Here is a 20,677-nt window from a genome sequence, read left to right as displayed (position 1 = left end):
GAAGCTACAAGGACAAATGCGGGACTTATTGGCCAACCGTCTCCCCAGATGTTGTGTTTGTGGCATTGTGGACCCTTGGTCGCAATGGAGATGACTCCGCCCATGAGGAGGGACCCCATGGGGAACCACTGCGATAGGCTGAACTCAGATAGCAGACACAGTATGGACAGAGGCTTTATTGTAATGCTGTAGATAGATGGTGATATCAGGAAGGTAAGGCACTGATCCAAGAAGTGCTAGTACGTTCAACAGGCTCAGATGTGAAGTCTCACCCAGATGTTACGATAGGCGGAAGCCCGCAGTACGGGTAATGTCGCAGCTGGTGGGTGAAGCTGGAGCACCGGCTCGTATACTCGCAGGAATGATGGCGACTTCCTGATGGTGGAAAGTTGGGACCGAAGGTCTCTGGTGCAGGATATAATGGCTGGTAGGCCCTCGAGGAGCGAGTACCCGATGGTACGATATCCTGACATGAAGAAGAGAGAGAAAGACCCCTGAGGAGCGGTTGTCTTAGAGAGGGCCCCGAAGGGTAGTTGGAAGCAAGAGACCCCTGAGGAGCGGGTATCTAAAGCTTCCACAGGAGCGAGGCCCTTGGAGTGGAAGCAGCATCTAAGCGTGCAGCTTAGAGCGGTCAGAGTAGCTAAAACTGAAGTCCTTGCTAACTCAAGGTGGTAGCGGAAGTGGAGGCTAGATATAACCGGAGGTATTGACGTCATGCGGTGGGGCCGCCCTCTAGGTTCCCGCCATGAAGTGTATTTGAACATAGGAGATGTGCGCGCTCGCACCCTAGGAGGCCACGGGAGTGAGCATGGCGGATGGGGACGTCCATGCTAGTTTGGAAACGCCGAGACCGCGGCATCGGAGGCAGCCATCTTGCCCAAAGAGAGTGAAAGAGGAGAAAGAGGTAAGGCAGAGCGGTCGCAGCCGTCTGTGACCGGATGCAACAGTACCCTCCTTCAAAGGGCCCCCTCCAAGACCTCTTCCAGGTGCTCTGGGCTTGCGTGGGTGTGCCAGGTGGAATTGACGTACCATCTCCTTGTCTGTAATATTGGCCAGTGGTTCCCAGGAGTTTTCCTTTGGGCCGTAGTTCTCCCATGAGATGAGATACTCCCATGTCTTACCTCTTTTACGTACATCAAGGATGTCATCTACGGCATATTCAGTGTCATCTGTATCCAGGCTGGTAGGCTCTGGGTCTTTCCTGGAGAACTCTGAGTATCACTGGCTTTAGTAGAGATACATGAAATGCATTATGTATCTTCATTGGAGGCAGTTTTAAACTGTATGTTAGATTTCCAAATCGGCGAAGAATGGTGAAAGGTCCCACAAAGCGAGGTGCAAATCTTGCAGAAGGAAGCTTAAGTCGAAGGTACTTGGTGCTTCACCAAACCTTAACTCCAGGCTTAAACTGGGGTGCCTTTTGATGATGAGCATCATAGGTTCTCTTTGCCTTTTGTCCTGTTTTGAGGAGAAGCTCCTCCGTCTGTCTCCAAAGTTGGGATAATTCTGCTAAGGTAGCCTGGGCTACTGACAATGGAATTGGCAGTGGAGGTAAATGGTTGTCTCCCGTAGACAAGATGGAAAGGGGACGACCCCGTTGAAGAAGCAGGATGTCAATTGATGGCAAATTCTGCCCAAGGCAGTAATTCAGCCCAGTCATTCTGTCTGGAGTTGACATAAGATCACAGAAATTGTTTCAGCGTCCTGTTCATCCTCTGTCTGACCATTAGACTGAGGATGATAGGCAGAGGTTAAGTTCAAGGCGATGTCAAATTTTTGACATAATGCTTTCCAAAACTTTGTAGTAAATTGCACTCCTCTGTCAGAAAGGATATGTTTAGGCATCCCATGAAAACGGAAGTTGTGTTTAATGAAGAGTTTTGCTAACTCAGTAGCTGAGGGCAATCCTGGTAAAGCTACAAAGTGTGCCATTTTAGAGAAACGGTCGACCGTAACCCATATGGTGTTATTGCCGTTGGATGATGGCAGGTCCACTATGAAATCGGTAGTGATATGGGTCCATGGTTCATCCGGTGAATGTAGAGGCTATAATAGGCCCCAAGAACGCCCAGGTGGTGGCTTTTGCTTGGCATAAACAGCGCAGGAACCCACGTACGCTTGCACGTCCTTCTTCATGGTTGGCCACCAATAATATCTTTTCAACATAGCTAGAGTACGACTCTGTCCTGGATGGCCTGCCAGACGGGAATCATGTGCCCATCTCAACAGTCTCTTTCTTAAACTTCTGGCCACCACAGTCTTCCCGGTAGGTACCATGTGGGTGGCTGCGAGGACCACTCTTTCAGGATCGATGATATGACAGGGTTCATCCGACACATCCTGAGGTGAGAAGGATCGTGATAGGGCATTAGCCTGAGTGTTCTTCTCTCCCGGATGGTACTTCAGAAGGAAGTCGAATCTGTTGAAAAACAGAGACCATCTTGCTTGACGGTGGTTGAGTTGTTGAGCATGTCAAAGGTACTCTAGATTCTTATGATTGGTGTATACTACTATTTGGTGTTGTGTGCCTTCTAGCCAGGGACACCACTCTTCAAAAGCCAGCTTGATGGTGAGGAGCTCCTTGTCTCCTATCCCATAATTTCTTTCAGCAAGCGAGAATCGCCTAGAAAAGGAGCAAGGATGGAGCACATTGGATTCGCTGTATTGACTTAGAACCACCCCACACCAACGTCAGATGCGTCGACCTCCACGATGAAAGGACGGTGTGGGTCAGGGTGGCGGAGACACGGCTTCTTTTGAAAAGCCTCTTTGAGTGTCAGGAAGGCAGAAATGGCTTCTGGAGACCAATTGGCAGGGTTGGCTCCCTTCTTGGTCATAGCAGTTAGAAGGATTGTGTTATTCTGTTATTGATCTGATGCCTGATGGGAGGAGCAATCAGATAGTAGTTAGCACTCTGTTCGAGATCTGTAGTTATATATGAGTTGAGGGTGGATCTTTGGACCAGTGGCAGATGACCACGCCCCGGGAGATGATCCCGAGAGGGACCACCGGTCAGGCTCAAAGTAGGAGACAAACACACACTAGTTCTTTTATTAGACAGTATACTGAACCACCAAAGATGGCAGTAGAGAGCTGGTAAGCCCGGCTGGGCTGTAGTCCCTCAGATACTGGAACAGCGATCCCTGGAGGCTGAGCTGAAGAGAGACTGAGATATAGTGAGTAGGCAGGGTATGCAGATGGTAACACTCACACAATGTCCCAATGAAGCCCATGAGCTAGAAAGTATAGGCTCTCGAGGAGCGAGTACCTGGTTCCAGGGAAAACTCAGAGAGACTGATGATACCTCACTGATGTAGCTGATATAGTTGGTAGTGAAGACTTCCAGGCAGAGGAGTATACAAAGCAAGTCTGGGATCAGGGCCCTCTAGGAGCGAGTACCGGTTCCAGACTGTCACCTGAAAAAACAAGGAGAGAGAGAGGCCCCCGAGGAGCGGGTACCTCTGGTAAGTCCGAGGAGGCAGAGTAGCTTAGGTAGTGAAACCCTTGCTAACTCGATGTGTTAGCAAATTCTGAGACCTTAAATATCCGTCACGGGTGATGTCATCTTCGGGGGATGCCCCCGAGGTTCGCGCCAATGCCGGTACTTCAATCGGGCCGCGCGCGCACCCCTAGGCCTCCAGGAAACATGGCAGTTGCAGCATCGAGCCGGTCCGGGAACGCCCGAGGACAAGTGGCAGGAGAACGCCGCGGCAGCCAATCTTCCCGCGGACGGAGAGGGAAGCGCCAGAGAGGTAAGGAGGGCGGAGAGAGGGCGACTGGCACAGACGGACACAACAGAATGTCAATGATGAGTAGTTTTTAATAAAGGATCGGTAGTAATTAGTGAATCCCAAGAAGCGACGCAATGCCTTCAGGCCTGTGGGTTGAGGCCAGTCCCAGATACTCTCAAGTTTCTTGGGAGTCCATTTGAAAACCATTCTTAGAAACAATGTATCCCAGGAAGGATACAGCCTCTTTGTGGAATTCACACTTCTCAAGCTTTGCGTAAAGGTGGTACTCGCAGGCATCTTAGGACTTTCTTAACATCCTCCTGATGACTTTGCAGATCCTGGGAAAAGATCAGTATATCATCGAGATATACTACTATGCATTGATACAGTAAGTCCCGTAAGATGCCGTTCGTCATATTTTGAAAGACTGCGGGTGTGTTACTTAAACCAAAGGGCATGACGAGGTATTCAAAGTGTCCATCACGGGTGTTAAAAGCAGTCTTCCATTCGTCTCCTTCTCGAATATGCACCAAGTTGTAAGCTCCTTTTGGGTCTAATTTAGAGAATATTTTGGCCCCTTGGAGCCTATCAAACAGTTCAGATATTAAGGGCAGGGGATACCTGTCCTTGATGGTAATCTCATTCAGACCCCTGTAGCGATGCAGGGGTGTAAGGTGCCATCCTTTTTCCCCAAGAAAAAGAAGCCTGCCACCAGCAGGTGATTTGGAAGGTCTGATAAATCCCTTCTGCAGATTTTCTTGTACGTATGTAGACATAGCTTTAGTCTCAGCTACTGAAAGAGGGTAAACTCTTCCTTTCGGAGGTTCTGAATTTGGCTTCAGATTTATGGCACAATCGAACTCTCTGTGTGGCGGAAGAACATCAGCTGCTTGCTTTGAGAAAACATCCTGGAAGGAGGCGTATTGTGGAGGTAAGCCAGGTAATGATGGGGTAGTGGGAATGCAGATGAGCAGTGAAACTTCAGCAAGACAGCAACCATGACAGTCTGGTCCCCACCGGGACAGTTCCAAGGTAGCCCAATTAAATTGTGGCATATGGTCTTGAAGCCACGGCAGCTCCAATACCACCGGATGCATGGCTTTTTCCAGCACTAGAAAAGAAATTGGTTCTGAGTGTAGAGCTCCAGTGTGCAGGCCGATGGCCTGTATGGTCAATGAAACTTCTCCAGGAAGTGGTTCTCCATGAATAGATGACAATAGCAGAGGCTTAGCTATTGGTGTGGTAGGAATCCGTAGATGTTCAACCAAGCGCTTCAGAATAAAATTACCTCCAGCACCGGAGTCAATGAGAGCGAGAGTCTGAAATTCTAGGCCTCCGCAAAGCAGAGATACAGGTAATGATAATGGAGGAGTAGGAGAGGTGAGGCCCAGGAGAAGTCCTCCTGCAGATCCCAGGCCTGTCAGTTTCCTGGACAAATGGGACAGGTTTGAGCTGCATGGCCCAATTGGCCACAGTACATGCACAACCCCATGCGCTTGCGATAATGTCTCTCCTTAGAGGTTAAATGGCTTTGGCCTAGTTGCATAGGCTCTTCCTCCTCTAGGGGTGTACACGGTAAGCTGGAAGCAGTAGGTACAGGTTTAGGACTGTTAGCCCCCCACTGTAGCATTTCGTGGACTCTTAGCCTCCTGAGTACGATCGCGGATTCGGCGGTCAATTCTCCTTGCTAGTTCTATCAGGGACTCAAGGGTATCAGGCAAGTCATGAGCCACTAATTCGTCTTTTATGCGAGAGTTGAGACCCAATGTAGTTCGGATGCTAGAGTCTTAAATTCAATAGCAAAGTCTGTAAGAGGCTTATTACCTTGCTGAAGGTTGAGCAAGGAGGATCCAGCGATGGTCTGGCGAGCCGGGTCATCAAACACAGACTTAAAAAGTTTTAGAAATCCTGGTAGGTCATTCAGGATAGGATTTTCATGTTCGCATAACAGTGAAGCCCAGGCCAGGGCTCGTCCTTCAAGGAATGACAGGATGTAGGTGGTCTTTGAAGCTTCAGTGGGAAAGAGGGTAGGCTGTAATGAAAAATGCGTGCTGCATTGATTAACAAACCCTCTGCACATCTTGGCTTCACCTGTAAAGCGGGTAGGTGTGGATAAAGGTACAGTGGTGTTGAGGGTTACCACTGGGAACAGCAATTCCTTTGCAGGAGGGGAGCTGAAGAGTTCAGTTGAGCGTGTAACTGATTGAAGGCAGTAACTAGGCTCTCCAAAGACTTTTGTTCTTCCGTGATCCGCTGGGCTAGGCCAGGGATGACCTGCAGGGCTGTGAGCTGAGCCAAGTCCATGGAGTTAGCAATCTGTTGTGTTTGTGGCATGGTGGACCCTTGGTCACAATGGAGATGACTCTGCCCAGGTGGAGGGGCCCCGTGGGGGAACCACTGCGATAGGCTGAACTCAGATAGCAGACACAGTATGGATAGAGGCTTTATTGTACTGCTGTAGATAGATGGTGATATCAGGAAGGTAAGGCATTGATCCAAGAAGTGCCAGTACATTCAACAGGCTCAGATTTATTTATTTATTTATTTAATTTCTTTTACTATACCGATGCTCAAGACCAGGTCTTATCGTACCTGTTTACAATGTAACTGAGGGGAAAACAATTAACATCTAGGTAGAAAGTAAAGTTACATTAAACAGGGAGCGTAAAACATGGGAGATGGAAGACAGGACAGAATTTAAACTAAAGCAACTGGAGAGTGATAAATATAATCAACAAAAAACTATATGTTAAAGATACATAAACAGAGATTTATCCTAGGCGATTATTAACATGGTAAGTCCAGTGGGAGAAGGAGAGGGGTGAGGTGAGTGGGGGGGAGGGGGAGGGGGAGAGGGAAATGAAGAGGGGGGAGGGATTAGGGAGGGGTGGAAGGGTGAGAGTCAGTGATGGTTGAAGGAGTTCCTTCAACGGTAGGCTTCTGCGAACAGCCAGGTTTTCAGTTTCTTTCTGAATGTTAGATGGCATTGTTCTTGGCGTAAGTCTTGGGGAAGTGAATTCCAATGTAGCGGACCTGCTGTTGAAAGTGCTCGCTTGTGAATAGAGTTGTGGACCGAGGATTTGTTGGGGGGGGCCTTGAGCAAACTTTTGTAGGCAGTTCTGATCGGCCTTGCGGAAGTATGTAATTCGAGTGGGAAGGTGAGTTGGAGTGTGGTTTGCTGGTAACACTACTTATTTATTACCGGCCTTTCTTCCTTCCAGCTTGTTGTAAGCTTCCAAGTTCTCTCTCCCTGTTGATTGTAACTTTGACTTATTCCTACCATTGTTATCTGTCATTTCACTTGAATTGCTACTCCAGTTATTCCCTTGTTATATTGTAAACCGATCCGATATGGTTATTTACTATGAAGGTCGGTATAAAAAACTGTTAAATAAATAAATAAATAAATAAAATAGACGGATTTGTGGATGATGGTGAGGGCCTTGAAAAGTATTCTATATTGGAAGGGCAGCCAGTGTAGGATTTTTAGGATTGGTGTGATATGGTCCTTGCAACGTGTGTTTGTAAGGATCCTGGCCGCTGCGTTTTGCAGCATCTGAAGAGGTTTGGTAGACGAAGCGGGGAGACCGAGTAGTAGAGCGTTACAATAGTCGATCTTTGAAAACAGTATGGCTTGAAGCACTGAACGGAAATCCTTGAAGTGTAAGAGCGGTCTAAGTTGCTTCAAGACCTGTAGCTTGAAGAAGCATTCTTTAGTTGTAGCGTTAATGAATTTTTTGAAATTCATTCTAGAGTCAAGGGTGGCCCCAAGGTCTCTGACCTGGCTTGCTATTGGGATGAATGCATTATTGGCGAAGGGGTTGTTATCATTAGGGGAGATAACCAGGAGTTCCGTTTTGGAAGTATTTAGGACCAGGTTGAGACTCGAGAGAAGAAGGTTGATGGTGTGTAAGCAGTTGTTCCAGAAATTTAGAGTAGAGGAGATGGGGTCCGAGATGGGAATTATGATTTGCACATCGTCCGCGTATATAAAATGGGTGAGGTTGAGGCTATTGAGTAGCTGGCATAAAGGGAGTAGATATATATTGAACAGGGTAGGGGAAAGTGAAGAACCCTGAGGTACTCCTTGGTTTGATGGAATGGAGTGGGATTCTTTGTCATTTATTTTGACTTTGTAGTGCCGCCTGTTCAGAAAGGATGTGAACCAGAGCAGTGCAGAACCAGATATGCCTATTTCCATTAAACGGTTGATGAGGATAGAGTGGTTTACCGTGTCGAACGCTGCAGAAATGTCGAGTAGGGCTAGTAGGTATGATTGTCCCTTGTCAAGGCCCATCAGGATGTTGTCCGTTAGAGAAAGAAGGAGGGATTCTGTGTTTAGGCGTTTCCTGAATCCGAATTGAGAAGGGTAGAGAATATTGTGGGAGTCAAGGTAGTCTGTGAGTCTGATGTTGACAAGCTTTTCCATTAGCTTGGCTATAAAAGGCAGGTTTGCAATGGGGCGGAAGTTTGCAGGGTTGGCTGGATCCAGGTTGGGTTTTTTTAGTAAGGGTTTCAGTGAAGCAATTTTTAAGGAGTCCGGGACCGATCCTTGATTGAGGGAGCAATTTATGATGTCTGCCAGCGGTTTAGCAATGGTGTTAGGGATGGTGAGAAGGAGTTTGGTTGGTATTTGGTCCAATGGATGTGAGGAAGGTTTCATTTTCTTGATTATTGATTCTGTTTCCAGGGAGGATGTCTGTTCAAGAGTTTCTAGTGTCGGTTTGTGGATAGTTGGAGGAGGGTTAGTGGTTGCGAGGCTTAGTGGTTGCAAAGGGTTTGGAGAAGTGTTAGTTGATGCCAGGGGGGCAAGTAGGTTTTTGATTTTGTTATCAAAGAATATAGCCAACTCTGTGGATTTGTTCTGGGCTGCTTCTTCTGGGATGGTAAGGGGCATAGGTGTGGTAAGGGCAGCGACATATGAGAACAGAGTTTTTGGGTCATATAAGAAGCCATGTATTTTTTTGGCGTAGAAATCTCGTTTGGTGCGGGTAATGGATGTCCTATAGTGGCTCATTGCAGTTTTGTAAGAAGCCAGTGAGGAAGGGGAGGAATCTTTCCACCAGCATTGTTCTTTGTGTTGTAGATCCTGTTTGAGTTTTCTTAATTCAGTTGAGAACCAGGGTTTTTTGTTCGTGCGGGCTGGGTTGATAACTTTTGAGGATACGGGGCAGATTCTGTTAGCTACTGAGTGTGTAATAGTTTGCCAGGAGTTAATAGCGGTAACAGCATCGGAGAGGTCCAGTTTAATTAGGTCTTTGGCCAGGCTGTTGTTGAGAGTGTCCATGGAACAAGGTTTCCTGAACTGGATCGAGGATGTGAAGTCTCACCCAGATGTTACGATAGGCGGAAGCCCGCAGTGCGGGTAACGTCGCATCTGGTGGGTGCAGCTGGAGCACCAATCGTAGAGGTACTCATAGGAATGATGGCGACTTCCTGATGGTGGAAAGTTGGGATCGACGGTCCATGGTGCAGGGTGGCGACTTGGAAGTCTTTGCATACCTTTGCCAGACACTACAGACTGGATGTTAAGGCACCGGGTGAAGAAAGCCTCTTCAGATCCCATCCCAGGTAAGAAAGCCTGTGGTACATCCCAGGAGTCTGGACTGATCTGGGTATGTACAGGGAAAGGAAAATTAGTTTCTTACCTGATAATTTTCGTTCCTGTAGTACCACGGATCAGTCCAGAGTCCCACCCGGGGAATGCATGGAAGTAAGGGAGAGTCCGCTCAGTTATTGATTGGTTTGTTTTCAGATCTGCAAAAATTGGATTGACCGTCTTCTACAGGTTCAGTTCATAGGAGGGTTAAGTGAACCGGTTATTTCTTTTTCTTGTTGAAAGGTTATGGTACATAGTTATGGTGGTTTTTGAGAGCCATTCTGCTTTGACATTGAGTAATACTGCCGGACTGTAGGTGGCACCATCCTATATAAGGCTGTGTTTTGTTTTGAAAACTTCTGTCTCCATCTGCTAGAGGGGGGCAAAACCCATGAGTCTGGACTGATCCGTGGTACTACAGGAATGAAAATTATCAGGTAAGAAACTAATTTTCCTTTTTGATTGTGCGAGCATAAATGTACATGCTGAAGTTATACCTGCTCAGGGGCAGTATGTTCATGCGCTTACCTGTGTGTATGTTCATGCGACTTCCGGCACAACTGGAATTTTCATAGCGGTCTTGTGCGCATAAGTATGCTATGAAATTTAGATTCCCTGTATGTACCAGGATCAGTCCAGACCGCTGGGTTGTGTCTCCCTTCCAGCAGATGGAGTCAGAGAAAAAACTGAAAGGCACCTCCTCTTAACCTGGTGTGCCACCTGCGATCCTTCGGTATTTTTTCTGACTCCAGCAGATGAGGGTGACAAAACCTGCGGTCCTGATCCTTTAAAAAAAAAAAAGTTAATCTAAATTTAAGAGGCAGCTTGTTCTTCTCAGAGGGTGTTTGCCTTTATTGCACTAGTTCTTTGGCTACATTAAGCTATTACAAAAAAAAAAAAAAAGGGAATCTTTTTTTTTTTTTTTTTTTTTCGGGAGGCTGAGCAGTGTTAATCCTCCCAAGGCTTCCTTGGTAGAGGCTGGGGTGTGATGCCCCGACAGCCGAATTCCTGGAGCCAAATCTTCTACCGGTGAGTGGGGGGATTCACCGGTGGGCCGGTCCCCTCCCCCTCGCACCCAGATATGTTTTAATTTCTCAGGTGCCTCCTGTGGCGCTTTGGTTTTATCCCAGGGACGCTTCTCTTTCCCCTGGTTGACTGAGGTTTTGGGAAGAAAAAAAAAATGTGCGCACAGGTTCCCGGGGCTCCTGAGGGGAGTTGTCGCCATATTTCTGCCTCATTTGCTTTCTCATACCTCGTGGTATGCCGTGGGATTCTTCTTGTTCCGCCTGCGGGGAGCCAGTGCTGCGGCTCTCCCGCGACGGCCTCTGCACGAGATGCCTCCCCAGGGGTGAAGGACCATCGGGGAGTCCGCGATCCCGGGGGGGGGCAGACAAAAGTTTGCACTCTCGCCGGGTTTGTGCCACACCGTCCCCGTTTAGCGCAGGAATGGCGGCCATCTTGCCTTTCCCACGAGCAGAAGGGCTGGATGCAGGGAGAGGGGAGATCCCTCCTCCGCTTTCTCCACCTGCTTTGAGCCCTGTATGGCTGCCCAACTCAAGGCCTGCCTCTCTTCCCGATGTTGACCCTCCCCTGGGGGGGTGGGGCCTTAAAGGAGCGGCAGCCAAGAGCCAGTTGGTTCCATCCCAGGTTCTGAACTTCCTAGGCGCCTGGTTCGCTACGTCGGTCGGCAAGGTCTTTCTCACACAGGAGCGTACCACCAAGTTGATGGCACAGATTCGCCGGCTGTTGTCACTTCCATTACCCCGAGTTTGGGATTACTTGCAGGTGCTTGGTTCTATGGTGTCTACTCTGGAATTAGTCCCTTGGGACTTTGCCCATATGAGACCTTTGCAAAGGGCGTTACTTTCTTGTTGGGATCCGAAGTCGGAAGAGTTCCAAATCCGATTACCGCTTTTGGAACCCGCCAGGTACTTAATACCCTTGCACAGGCCCTGCATTCCCACCAGACATGAAAGAAAGAGCCCTTACCCCCACAAACTCTCCAACAAAAGAGATCCTTTTTAGGTCCCATTTTGTGTAATTTAATGGGGGTAAAGTATCTACAGTAGAACATTTTTGGGCTAATTTTCAGAAGCCCGCAGGCGTAAAACGGGGTTATTACGTGTGTGGCTGGGCCTTGTACACGCCGCGCATGTTTTCGGAAGGGCCCAGCCATCCTTGTAAACCCCATTACGTACTGAAGTGCTGGGCTTCTCCAAAGGGGGGTGGGCTGGGGGGCATGGTTTGGGTGGGGAGGGGCAGGCCGGAACAGTACCATTTGACGCTGTCCCGGGGAAGTGTGTGCCGGCAGCCGGCCGGCATGCGAAGATTACTTCTGCTCCCGAGGAGCAGTAAGTAATAGAAAAAGAAAAGTAAGTAGCTAGGAAGGGGTTAGGGGTCGGGAAGGATAGGGGAAAGGGTAGGAAGGTTAGGTAGGGGTATAGGGAAGTTCCCTCTCAGTCCATTCCTTAATTGGAGCAGACTGCCAGGAAACTGGAGAAGCCATACTCCTGTCGCTGTGCTTGGCCTTTTAAAAATTTCCCAACCCTGTGCGTGAAGGAGGCCATCCACTCGCAGATATCGTATTTTATAACATGTGTGCGCTGACTCGCGCATGTTATAAAATAGCCGCATTCATGTGCGCACGGGTCTTAAACTCAACCCCTTTGTATCTTGACTCCTGAATTGAAGCACTAATAGATTGCTCCTCGTGTTTTGTGTTTCTATTTGTATTCATGACCTGTTTGTTAGCAAAAGATAGACAATTTAATCATTCGCACCAGAGTACTCTTTATTTTGACTAGTTCAGCCTTAACCACAACCTCTTACTAGGATATTCTACCTTCCCTGATTTGCAGATATCCTTGGAAGATATTTCCCTGTGAACTATGCGCTTCTGAGTGACTATCTGCTTTCCTCCATGGTCCAGTTTAAAAGCTGCTCTATTGTCTTTTTAAAATTAGCGCCAGTAGCCAGGTTCCACGCTAAAGTGGAACTCATCCCATTGGATAGGCTCCCCCTTCCGCAGAATTTTCCCTGGCTCCTAACACTTAAAACCACTTTCCCTGCACTATTGTCTCATCCATGCATTGCAACTCTGGAGCTCAACCTGCCTCTGTGGGCCTGCATGTGGAATTGGAAGCATGTCTGAAAATTGAACCTTGAGGTTTTGAATTTGTTTCCTGCCTAAAGTTAGCCTTCAGAATCTCCTTGCAATATTGTTGATACCCCTCCCCAGCACGATCTAATATCATGGCTAGGTCATATGTGAAGTCTGCTATCTTCACACCAGGCTGGCAAGTTACTGTGATCTCATGCCCACCAGCCAAACAGCTATGTACATTTCTAATGAGTGAATTGTGATCTGTAAGAATTATCTATAGAGACTGTAGGAAATACATTTTTTAAAAATAAGACTTTGCAAATATTAATAAACTAATGTATCCGAGTATTCAGAAAAATGTAAACCCCATCAGAGGTTTATTTCAGTGTGTTTGTTTTAAAGATTGTAATATTTGCCCCTTTGATTACCTATAGGTGCTTTGGTGGATCAGGCAGTATTTGAAGAACTGATTAGAGACCACCTTCCTCAGCTGACAGACCATATGACTGACATGACATTCTTTTCATCAGTCTCTCTCTCCTGGTTCCTGACTCTCTTTATTAGCGTTTTGCCTATTGAAAGTGCTGTGAATGTGGTAGACTGTTTCTTCTATGATGGGATTAAGGCAATTCTGCAGCTGGGTTTGGCAGTTCTGGAATACAACATGGAAAAACTGCTGGTCTGCAAAGATGATGCTGAGGCTGTAACTATTCTCAACAGGTAGGGATGCTTTTGTGATCCTAAGTTCACCACAGTGCCAACATTATTGCACCTGGCCATGAAAAATGCTTACATAATATGTAAAGAATGATTTTAGAGATTAAAAAATTATGTGGAATTTAATCAGTTGTCATGCTTATATGCATGAACTTAAATATTGGAGCAAAGCTGCCAATATCTTAATGTTTACTGGCTATAAAGTGTGATTTTTGCAGAATAGGTAAGAGTTTCCTAGTCTCTACGGGTAGTTTATTGCAGTGGTGACTCACAGGAAATATTGCTTCCAGAAGGATCAGCGTGTCAAACTATAAGGAAAACTTTAAAGCTAAATTGTTTGTTTTTTTCTCCCAGGACAAGCAGGATGGTAGTCCTCACAGATGAGTGACATCAAATAGAGCCCTATCACGGAATACTTTTGTCAAAGTTTCTAGAACTTTGACTAGCACACTGAGCATGCCCAGCATGCCACTAACATTGTGTATTAAAAAACAAAGGGATTTAATAAAAACATTTCTCTATTAATCAATAACGCACGTAGAGAAAATTATCACTTTTACCAATGCAATATATATATTTATTCAAACCGAATATACATAAACATCTATCTAAACAATTAAAATCTAGCTAGCTCATACATCTCTCACACATACTTCATTCATACCAATTAAAAAACAGTTAACACATATCAATACTTATAAATATTGTTACTCCAAAACGTTTACATTCAATTTCTATAATGCGTTTATTTTTGCTTCTCACGTTCTGTTTTTCCACATCTTATATTTCTATATCACATATCTGGTCCAACAAAGATATCTTCGTTTCACCCTTTCACAAGGGCTTCCTCAGGGACTAACCCAAAATATAATATCGGTGATTTTTCTTCAACGCTTATCCTGTAATTGAAATAATTTATTAAATTACTCTCAAAATCCCAAAAGCCCTTACTCTACTTCAGCAACCTCCCTTAAAAAAACTTCCCAGGCTCACCTCAAGCAAAAACCGTAACCTTACAAACTCCAATCCTTCACTTCAAGACTCTCATATGTGATTCTGAACTACAGCAATCCGCAAATTTTCACATCTATTTCTTCAATGAATTGAATCCATTAACTATGAACAAGTGAAAATACTCCATTAGAAAACAGAGAAACTCTTACCTCCATATCACGCCCAACCCGCACAGCCATACTTCCTACTCACTTTTTACTGGAACTGACAATCCTCATCATCGTTCACCACACATCACTACGTCCAAGTTCTTACCCCCTCTTTATAAAGCCAAACTCATCAAACATCCTCCGTTGATGGTGGATAAATATATTGTTGAATTATCATAAGAGCTAATAGGGCACAGGATGTGGACAAGATTGGTATGTTTCATTAAACTAAGATAATGTGGTTCAGATGTAAGTGATCAACGGAGGATGTTTGATGAGTTTGGCTTTATAAAGAGGGGGTAAGAACATGGACGTAGTGACGTGTGGTGAACGACGACGTCAATTCCAGTAAAAAGTGAGTAGGAAGTATGGCTGCGCGGGTTGGACTTGATGTGGCGGTAAGAGTTTCTCTGTTTTCTGATGGAGTATTTTCACTTGTTCATAGGTAATGGATTCCGTTCAACGGCCTCCACACAAAGGATGTGGTCGAGAGCCGAGGCGGCCTGCCAGATCAACTTCCTGGAACTCCGGGCGATGCGGTACACCCTCTACGCATTCCAGGACTACCTGTCCAACAAGGTCATCCTGATCTAGACTGACAACCAGGTAGCCATGTGGTACCTAAACAAACGGGGGGCCATAGGCTTTTACCTGCTCTGTCAGAAGGCGGCATAGATTTGGGCCTGGGCCCTGTCGCTTTCCATGCTCCTGCGAGCCACCTATCTGGCAGGCACACAGAATGTAGTGGCGGACTGCCTCAGCCAGACATTCCAGCCCCACGAGTGGTCCTTGAATCCCTGTGTAGCGACCAGGATCTTCCGCCAGTGGGGTCAGCCGGACATCTATCTCTTTGCGTCCTCGCAGAACCACAAAGGACACCATCCGTGGATGCCTTCGCCCACTCCTGGAGTGCGGGTCTACTATATGCATTCCTGTCGATTCCGCTAATAACCAAGACTCTCGTGAAGCTACAGCAGGACCATGATCCTAATAGCCCAGCATTGGCCATGTCAGGTCTGGTTCCCCATCCTCCACGACCTCTCTGTCCAGGAACCCATTCGCCTGGGCACCTCGCCCGACCTTATCATGCAGGATCAGGGCAGGCTGCACCACCCGAACCTCCCGTCCCTGTCCCTCACAGCCTAGATGTTGAAAGCTTGATACTCCAGCTGCTCAACTTTTTGACCAATGTCTCACAGGTCCTAGTAGCTTCGCGAAAGCCTTCCACGCGGTAGTCATATTGGGCGAAGTGGAAAAGGTTCTCTTCGTGGTGCACGTAAGAAGGCCTTGACCCCCATCTCTTCCGCCACGCCAGCACTTTTGGACTACATCTGGTGCCTTTCGGAGTCCAGTCTACAGACCAGCTCAATTCGGGTACACCTGAGTGCCATTAGCGCATACCACCGAGGGGTGGGTGATACCCCAATCTCGGTGCAACCCCTAGTGAGGCGCTTCATGAGAGGCTTACATCAACTAAAGCCTCCGCTACGCCCTCCTGTTGTGGCATGGGACCTCAACATAATGTTGACATGGCTCATGCAGCCTCTGTTTGAGCCCTTGCGCTCCTGCGAGTTCAAGTACCTCACTTGGAAAGTCTTCTTCCTCGTGGTGGTTACTTCTGCTCGCAGAGTCAGTGAGCTGCAGGCCTTAGTAACCTATCCGCCTTACATGAGGTTCTTCCATGACAGAATGGTGTTGCGCACTCTCCCTAAGGTAGTGACTGACTTCCACCTAAATCAGTCCATTGTGTTGCCCACCTTTTTCCCCGAGGCCACACTCACACCCAGCTGAGCGGGCTCTGCATACCTTGGACTGCAAGCATGTTCTCTCCTTTTATTTAGAGCGCACCGCAGCCCACAGGCAGTCCACACAACTCTTTTTCTCTTTCAACAAGAATAGACTAGGAGTTGTGGTAGGCAAGCAGACCATCTCTAATTGGTTGGCGGGACTGTATTGCTGTCTGCTACCAGCAAGCAGGCCTTCCACTAGAGGGCTGAATGAAAGCGCATTCAGTGAGGGCCATGGCAGCATCAGTGGCACACTTCCAGGCACTCCCTATTTCTGAAATCTGCAAGGCTGCGATGTGGAGTTCCCTTCACACTTTCGCAGCCCATTACTGTCTGGATAAGGATGGTCGACAGGACAGCGTCTTTGGCGAGTCTGTCCTCCGTAATCTGTTTCCAGTGTAACAACCCAACTCTTCCTACTTAGGGCCCTGTCTGGAGTTCAGGCTACCTCATTGTTGCCAACAGCACCCCTGTTATTGTGCTTGTTGCATGTTGTTTGATGTCTGTTGGCTGAAGATGTTCTGGGAGCAGCCTGCAGCTTGCTATTCACTCATCTGTGAGGACTATCATCCTGCTTGTCCTGGGAGAAAGAATTGCTTACCTGTAACAGGTGTTCTCCCAGGACAGCAGGATGTTAGTCCTCAAAAAACCCGCCCGCCACCCCGCAGAGTTGGGCTTGCTTTTATTTTATTATTTTATTTTTCACTTGTACTTTTGCTATAAAACAAGACTGAATGGGGATCCTGTGTGGCCAGAGGGTTAGTGGCATGTTGGACATGCTCAGTGTGCCAGTCAAAGTTCTAGAAACTTTGATAAAAGTATTCCGTGACAGGGCTTCATCTGATGTCACCCATCTGTGAGGATTAATCCTGCTGTCCTGGGAGAACACCTGTTACAGGTAAGAAACTCTGCTTTTTTTTCAGTTTTAGCATTTGTTTAGATCATCCAAAGCTTTGAACTCTGCTGTAAAGCAGCTAGTATCTACTTAATTGGGACATTAGTGGCATGCCTACCAAGTTATTTACAATTGCCTTAAATCACAGTAGAAAAATGTAACTTAGAGTAATTATATATTAGTATGCTTGATCTCAACTGATTTAATGGCTAATAATTATTGGCACAGGTGGAGGATATGGAATTTAAATGTCTATTTAAAGTTTCACCAGATTGACTTAAGAGAACTCATCTGAAATACAATGACAAAAATAGTAAGTAAAGTTGCATTTAATAGAGGGCTGGTATCTCCTATCCCATGTCACTGAAGGGCACTCTGTTGCAGAGATCTAAAGGAAAGGATAAGGAAGGTGGTGAAAATTAGAATAAGTATTGCTCTGGAATTATAGCAGTTTTTCTTTCTCTGTGTAAGTATCATAGTTAATTGTTGAAGGGTAGTGAGTATATATGTCTTCTCACTAGAGAAAACACGTTTTTAATACTTAGGTTTCTCTTTTTCTATTGTAACATGCCTCATCTTGCTAATTATAAGGTACAATGTCATTTTTTTCTAGATTTTTTGAAAATGTCATTAATAAAGATAGCCCATTGCCTCCCACGGTACAACAAGCTTCAGCTGTGGAAGATAAGAAGGGTTCCAGCTCAACAGTAGATATTACAGATCTGATCAAAGAATCAAATGAAGTTAGTATATTAAGCTTTTTTTTTTTTAAGTAGAGCTGCTCTTCTTTGCAAAACCCCTTTCATTCTTTCATTCTCAACTGACTTTCCTTTGGATGAGCGTATTTTTTATTCATGACTTAATCTGTATCATAGAAGTAATTCCTGTATATACCCAGATCAGTCCAGACCAGTGGGGTTATGCACTCCCACCAGCAGATGGAGTCAGAGAGCAAAGCTTCGAGGCACTGGTATCCCACGTGTGCCACCTGCAGCTCATCAGTATTTCTCTGACTCCAGCAGATGGTGGTCTTGTATACCTGCAGCTCTGTGTGAGACGGATTTTTCTTGCTCCCTGAGGTGCTAGGTTCATTGTCTGGGCCATCCCTTAGGTAGAGCCGGGCGGTGCTAGACCGTGGGGTTCCGGGTCCCCTGATAGCAGGGGACTGGCTCCCTCAGCGACCCGAAGTTTCCTCCTCAGTGTCTGCGGTACAGGGAAATAGGCCCCTTTGGGGATTTTTTTCTATTATTCTTAGCTTAGGCTTTATTTTTTTTTCTGTTACTAGAAGTTGAAGTTTTTTTGTTGTGTTTTTTTTACATAAAACAGCTTCAAGTTCCCTCTTCATCGTGGCTCCTGAGGTAAATTAGTTTGCCTGGTAGTGCAGAGCCAGGCAGACCCCTGAAGAGGAGGGGAGAGTATTTCAGCCCTGGTAAGAACCTCCAAGGAAGTTTTTAGGCTCCCTGCCTCATTTTTACCACCGGCTCTGGAACTATTTTTACCATGGCGGCCATTTTGTTTTTCGACCTCCCACGCGGCTCCCCAGCGTTCCTGGGGCTGATTTTCGCAGCATTTTTGGTGGTTGTCACCAGGGCTGGGTTGCAGCACCTGGTTTTCTTCCGAGAGGGGGGAGTTTTTTGTGCCCCTTTTTGCAGGAGGAACATGGCAGAAACTCCTCTGGTGGAACCCTGTAAGGCTTGCAGGGTATGGTTAGCTTATGTAGACCCCTGTCACTGTGCACGGAGTGTGCACTCGGTGGGGAAGGGGCCTTAGACAAGAGGACCAACCCTGAAGAGTCTGCACGGAGGTCAGGCTCAGCGGCTGGGTCTAACGGAAGGAGCCCAACCACCACTGCGCACCCTGTGGAAAAGGTTTCCCAGGATGACTCTCCCCGCTGTCCCCCATTGCTCGGACTCCGAGACCAGAGGAATCGAGAGACATGGACAGTGATTCTAGCAGTGACGAGACGGGACCGGAGGGATTTTCACCGGAATTTGTGCTGCTCGTGCATGAAGCATTTCTGGCTCTGAGGCTCACGAAGTGCAGAGCCAGGATGGGAACGTGGGAGTTCCCAAGCGTCTGTCCTGGGCAAGTTTGGCTTGGGAGAATCTAGCGGGTGCAGGGGAACGAGACCACTCCGCACCCGAGGGACACTGCTGCAGATCAGGTTGAGGTCCCTCCAGGCATGGTTATAGGCGACGACGATCAGGATCCGGTAGATCCTAGTGCGGAGGGGGACAACCCCCGCGTAGGCCAGCTGTTTAAGAGGGAGGAATTGCGCCCCTTATTCCCCAAGTGCTTGAGGAATTCAGATGAGACCCTCGCTGGAAGATACAGACCGAGAGGGAGTGAACCCAGTCCTGGACGGTTTCCGGGATCCACCTAGTGCTTTTCCCATCCCGAAGAAGATTCAAAAGCCGGGAGTGGGAATCCCCGGAGGCGGGGTTTAAGGTCGGCCGGGCGTTGCAAAAACTCTACCCGCTAATGGAGCAACATTTAGAACGCCTCAGGGTACCTAAGGTGGATGCGGCTGTATCAGCAGTGACCAAGAAGACGACCATTCCAGTTGCAGGAGCGGCTGCTCTCAGAGATGTGCAGGACCACAAGCTGGAGCTGCATCTGAAGCGGGTGTTTGAGGTCTCCTTCTTAGGACTTCGGGTGGCGGTGTGTGCCAGCATGATGCAAAGAGCGTGTTTATGTTGGATTAAAAAATCGCAGGACCCATCGTCTTCTGGGACTTTGTCAGCTTCTCAGGTGGCTTGTCTGGATGCGGCGGTAGCATATGTGGTTGATGCCTTATATGACTTGATGCGTTCGGTGGCCCGGACTATGGTCTCCTCGGTAGCGGCTCGGCGATTCCTATGGCTCCACAATTGGGCAGCGGATGCTTCCTCCAAGTCGCAACTGTGCAGTCTGCCTTTTCGAGGGAAGTTGCTGTTTGGAGAGGATTTGGATCAGCTGATGAAATCTCTGGGGTATTCCAAGGGCAATAAACTGCTGGAAAAATGAAAGCCCTACAGGAAATCATTCGGTCCTCGATCCCGTTTTTGGGATTTCCAAAAAAGCAGGTCGGGGAGGAGTGTTCCACCCTCTGGTTCCAGACAGACCTGTTCATGTACACAGTCCTTTCGCGGCTCCAGTCGTCCTGCCAGAGGTGGTTTCGGTCAGGGAACCGGAACTGGGAAGCCTCCCCAATGAAATCAAGCCCGCCTACTCCTCAGATGGGATGATCAGGGGCAGGTTGTCCCAATTTTATGAGGGGTGGGCCAGGTTCACCTCCGATCGCTGGGTGTTGGAGGTTGTAAAAGAAGTTACGCATTAGAATTTTCTCGGCATCTCATGCCGGCCTTTGTGGAATCACGATGCGCTTCCCGCAACAAGCGAGCCGCGGTAGAAGACACTCTACAAAGATTGCTGGCCATGAAGGCAGTCGTCCCCATGCCGTCTGAGGAATGGGGGAGGGGACAGTACTCCATTTATTTCATGGTTCCCAAAAAGGAGGGCACTTTCCGACCCATTCTGGACCTTCAGAAGGTGAATCGCTGCTTGAAGGTGCCCTGTTTTCGAATGGAAACACTTTAAACAGTCATCGCAAAGGTTCAAAAGGGAGAGTTCCTCACCTGCTTGGATCTCACAGAGGCTTATCTACATCCCGATTCGCAGCGCTCACCAGAGATTCCTATGA

At 47.4% G+C, this 20,677-nt stretch overlaps 1 protein-coding gene across 5 annotated transcripts in view; it reads left to right on the top strand.

The window, feature by feature from the left end:
* The window catches only part of TBC1D8B (TBC1 domain family member 8B), a 508,282-nt gene that overhangs the window by 281,487 nt on the left and 206,118 nt on the right, over positions 1-20,677 (top strand). For all 5 annotated transcript variants that reach the window (XM_029607571.1, XM_029607568.1, XM_029607567.1 and 2 more), the window contains exons 12-13: positions 12,868-13,153; positions 17,609-17,738. In XM_029607571.1, coding sequence (XP_029463431.1) covers positions 12,868-13,153; positions 17,609-17,738 — 416 coding nt within the window. The remainder of the gene's footprint in view (positions 1-12,867; positions 13,154-17,608; positions 17,739-20,677) is intronic.

The sequence above is a fragment of the Rhinatrema bivittatum genome, chromosome 6, assembly GCF_901001135.1.
Source record: "Rhinatrema bivittatum chromosome 6, aRhiBiv1.1, whole genome shotgun sequence".
NCBI lineage: Eukaryota > Metazoa > Chordata > Amphibia > Gymnophiona > Rhinatrematidae > Rhinatrema > Rhinatrema bivittatum.
This window is presented reverse-complemented; position numbering and strand designations above follow the sequence as displayed.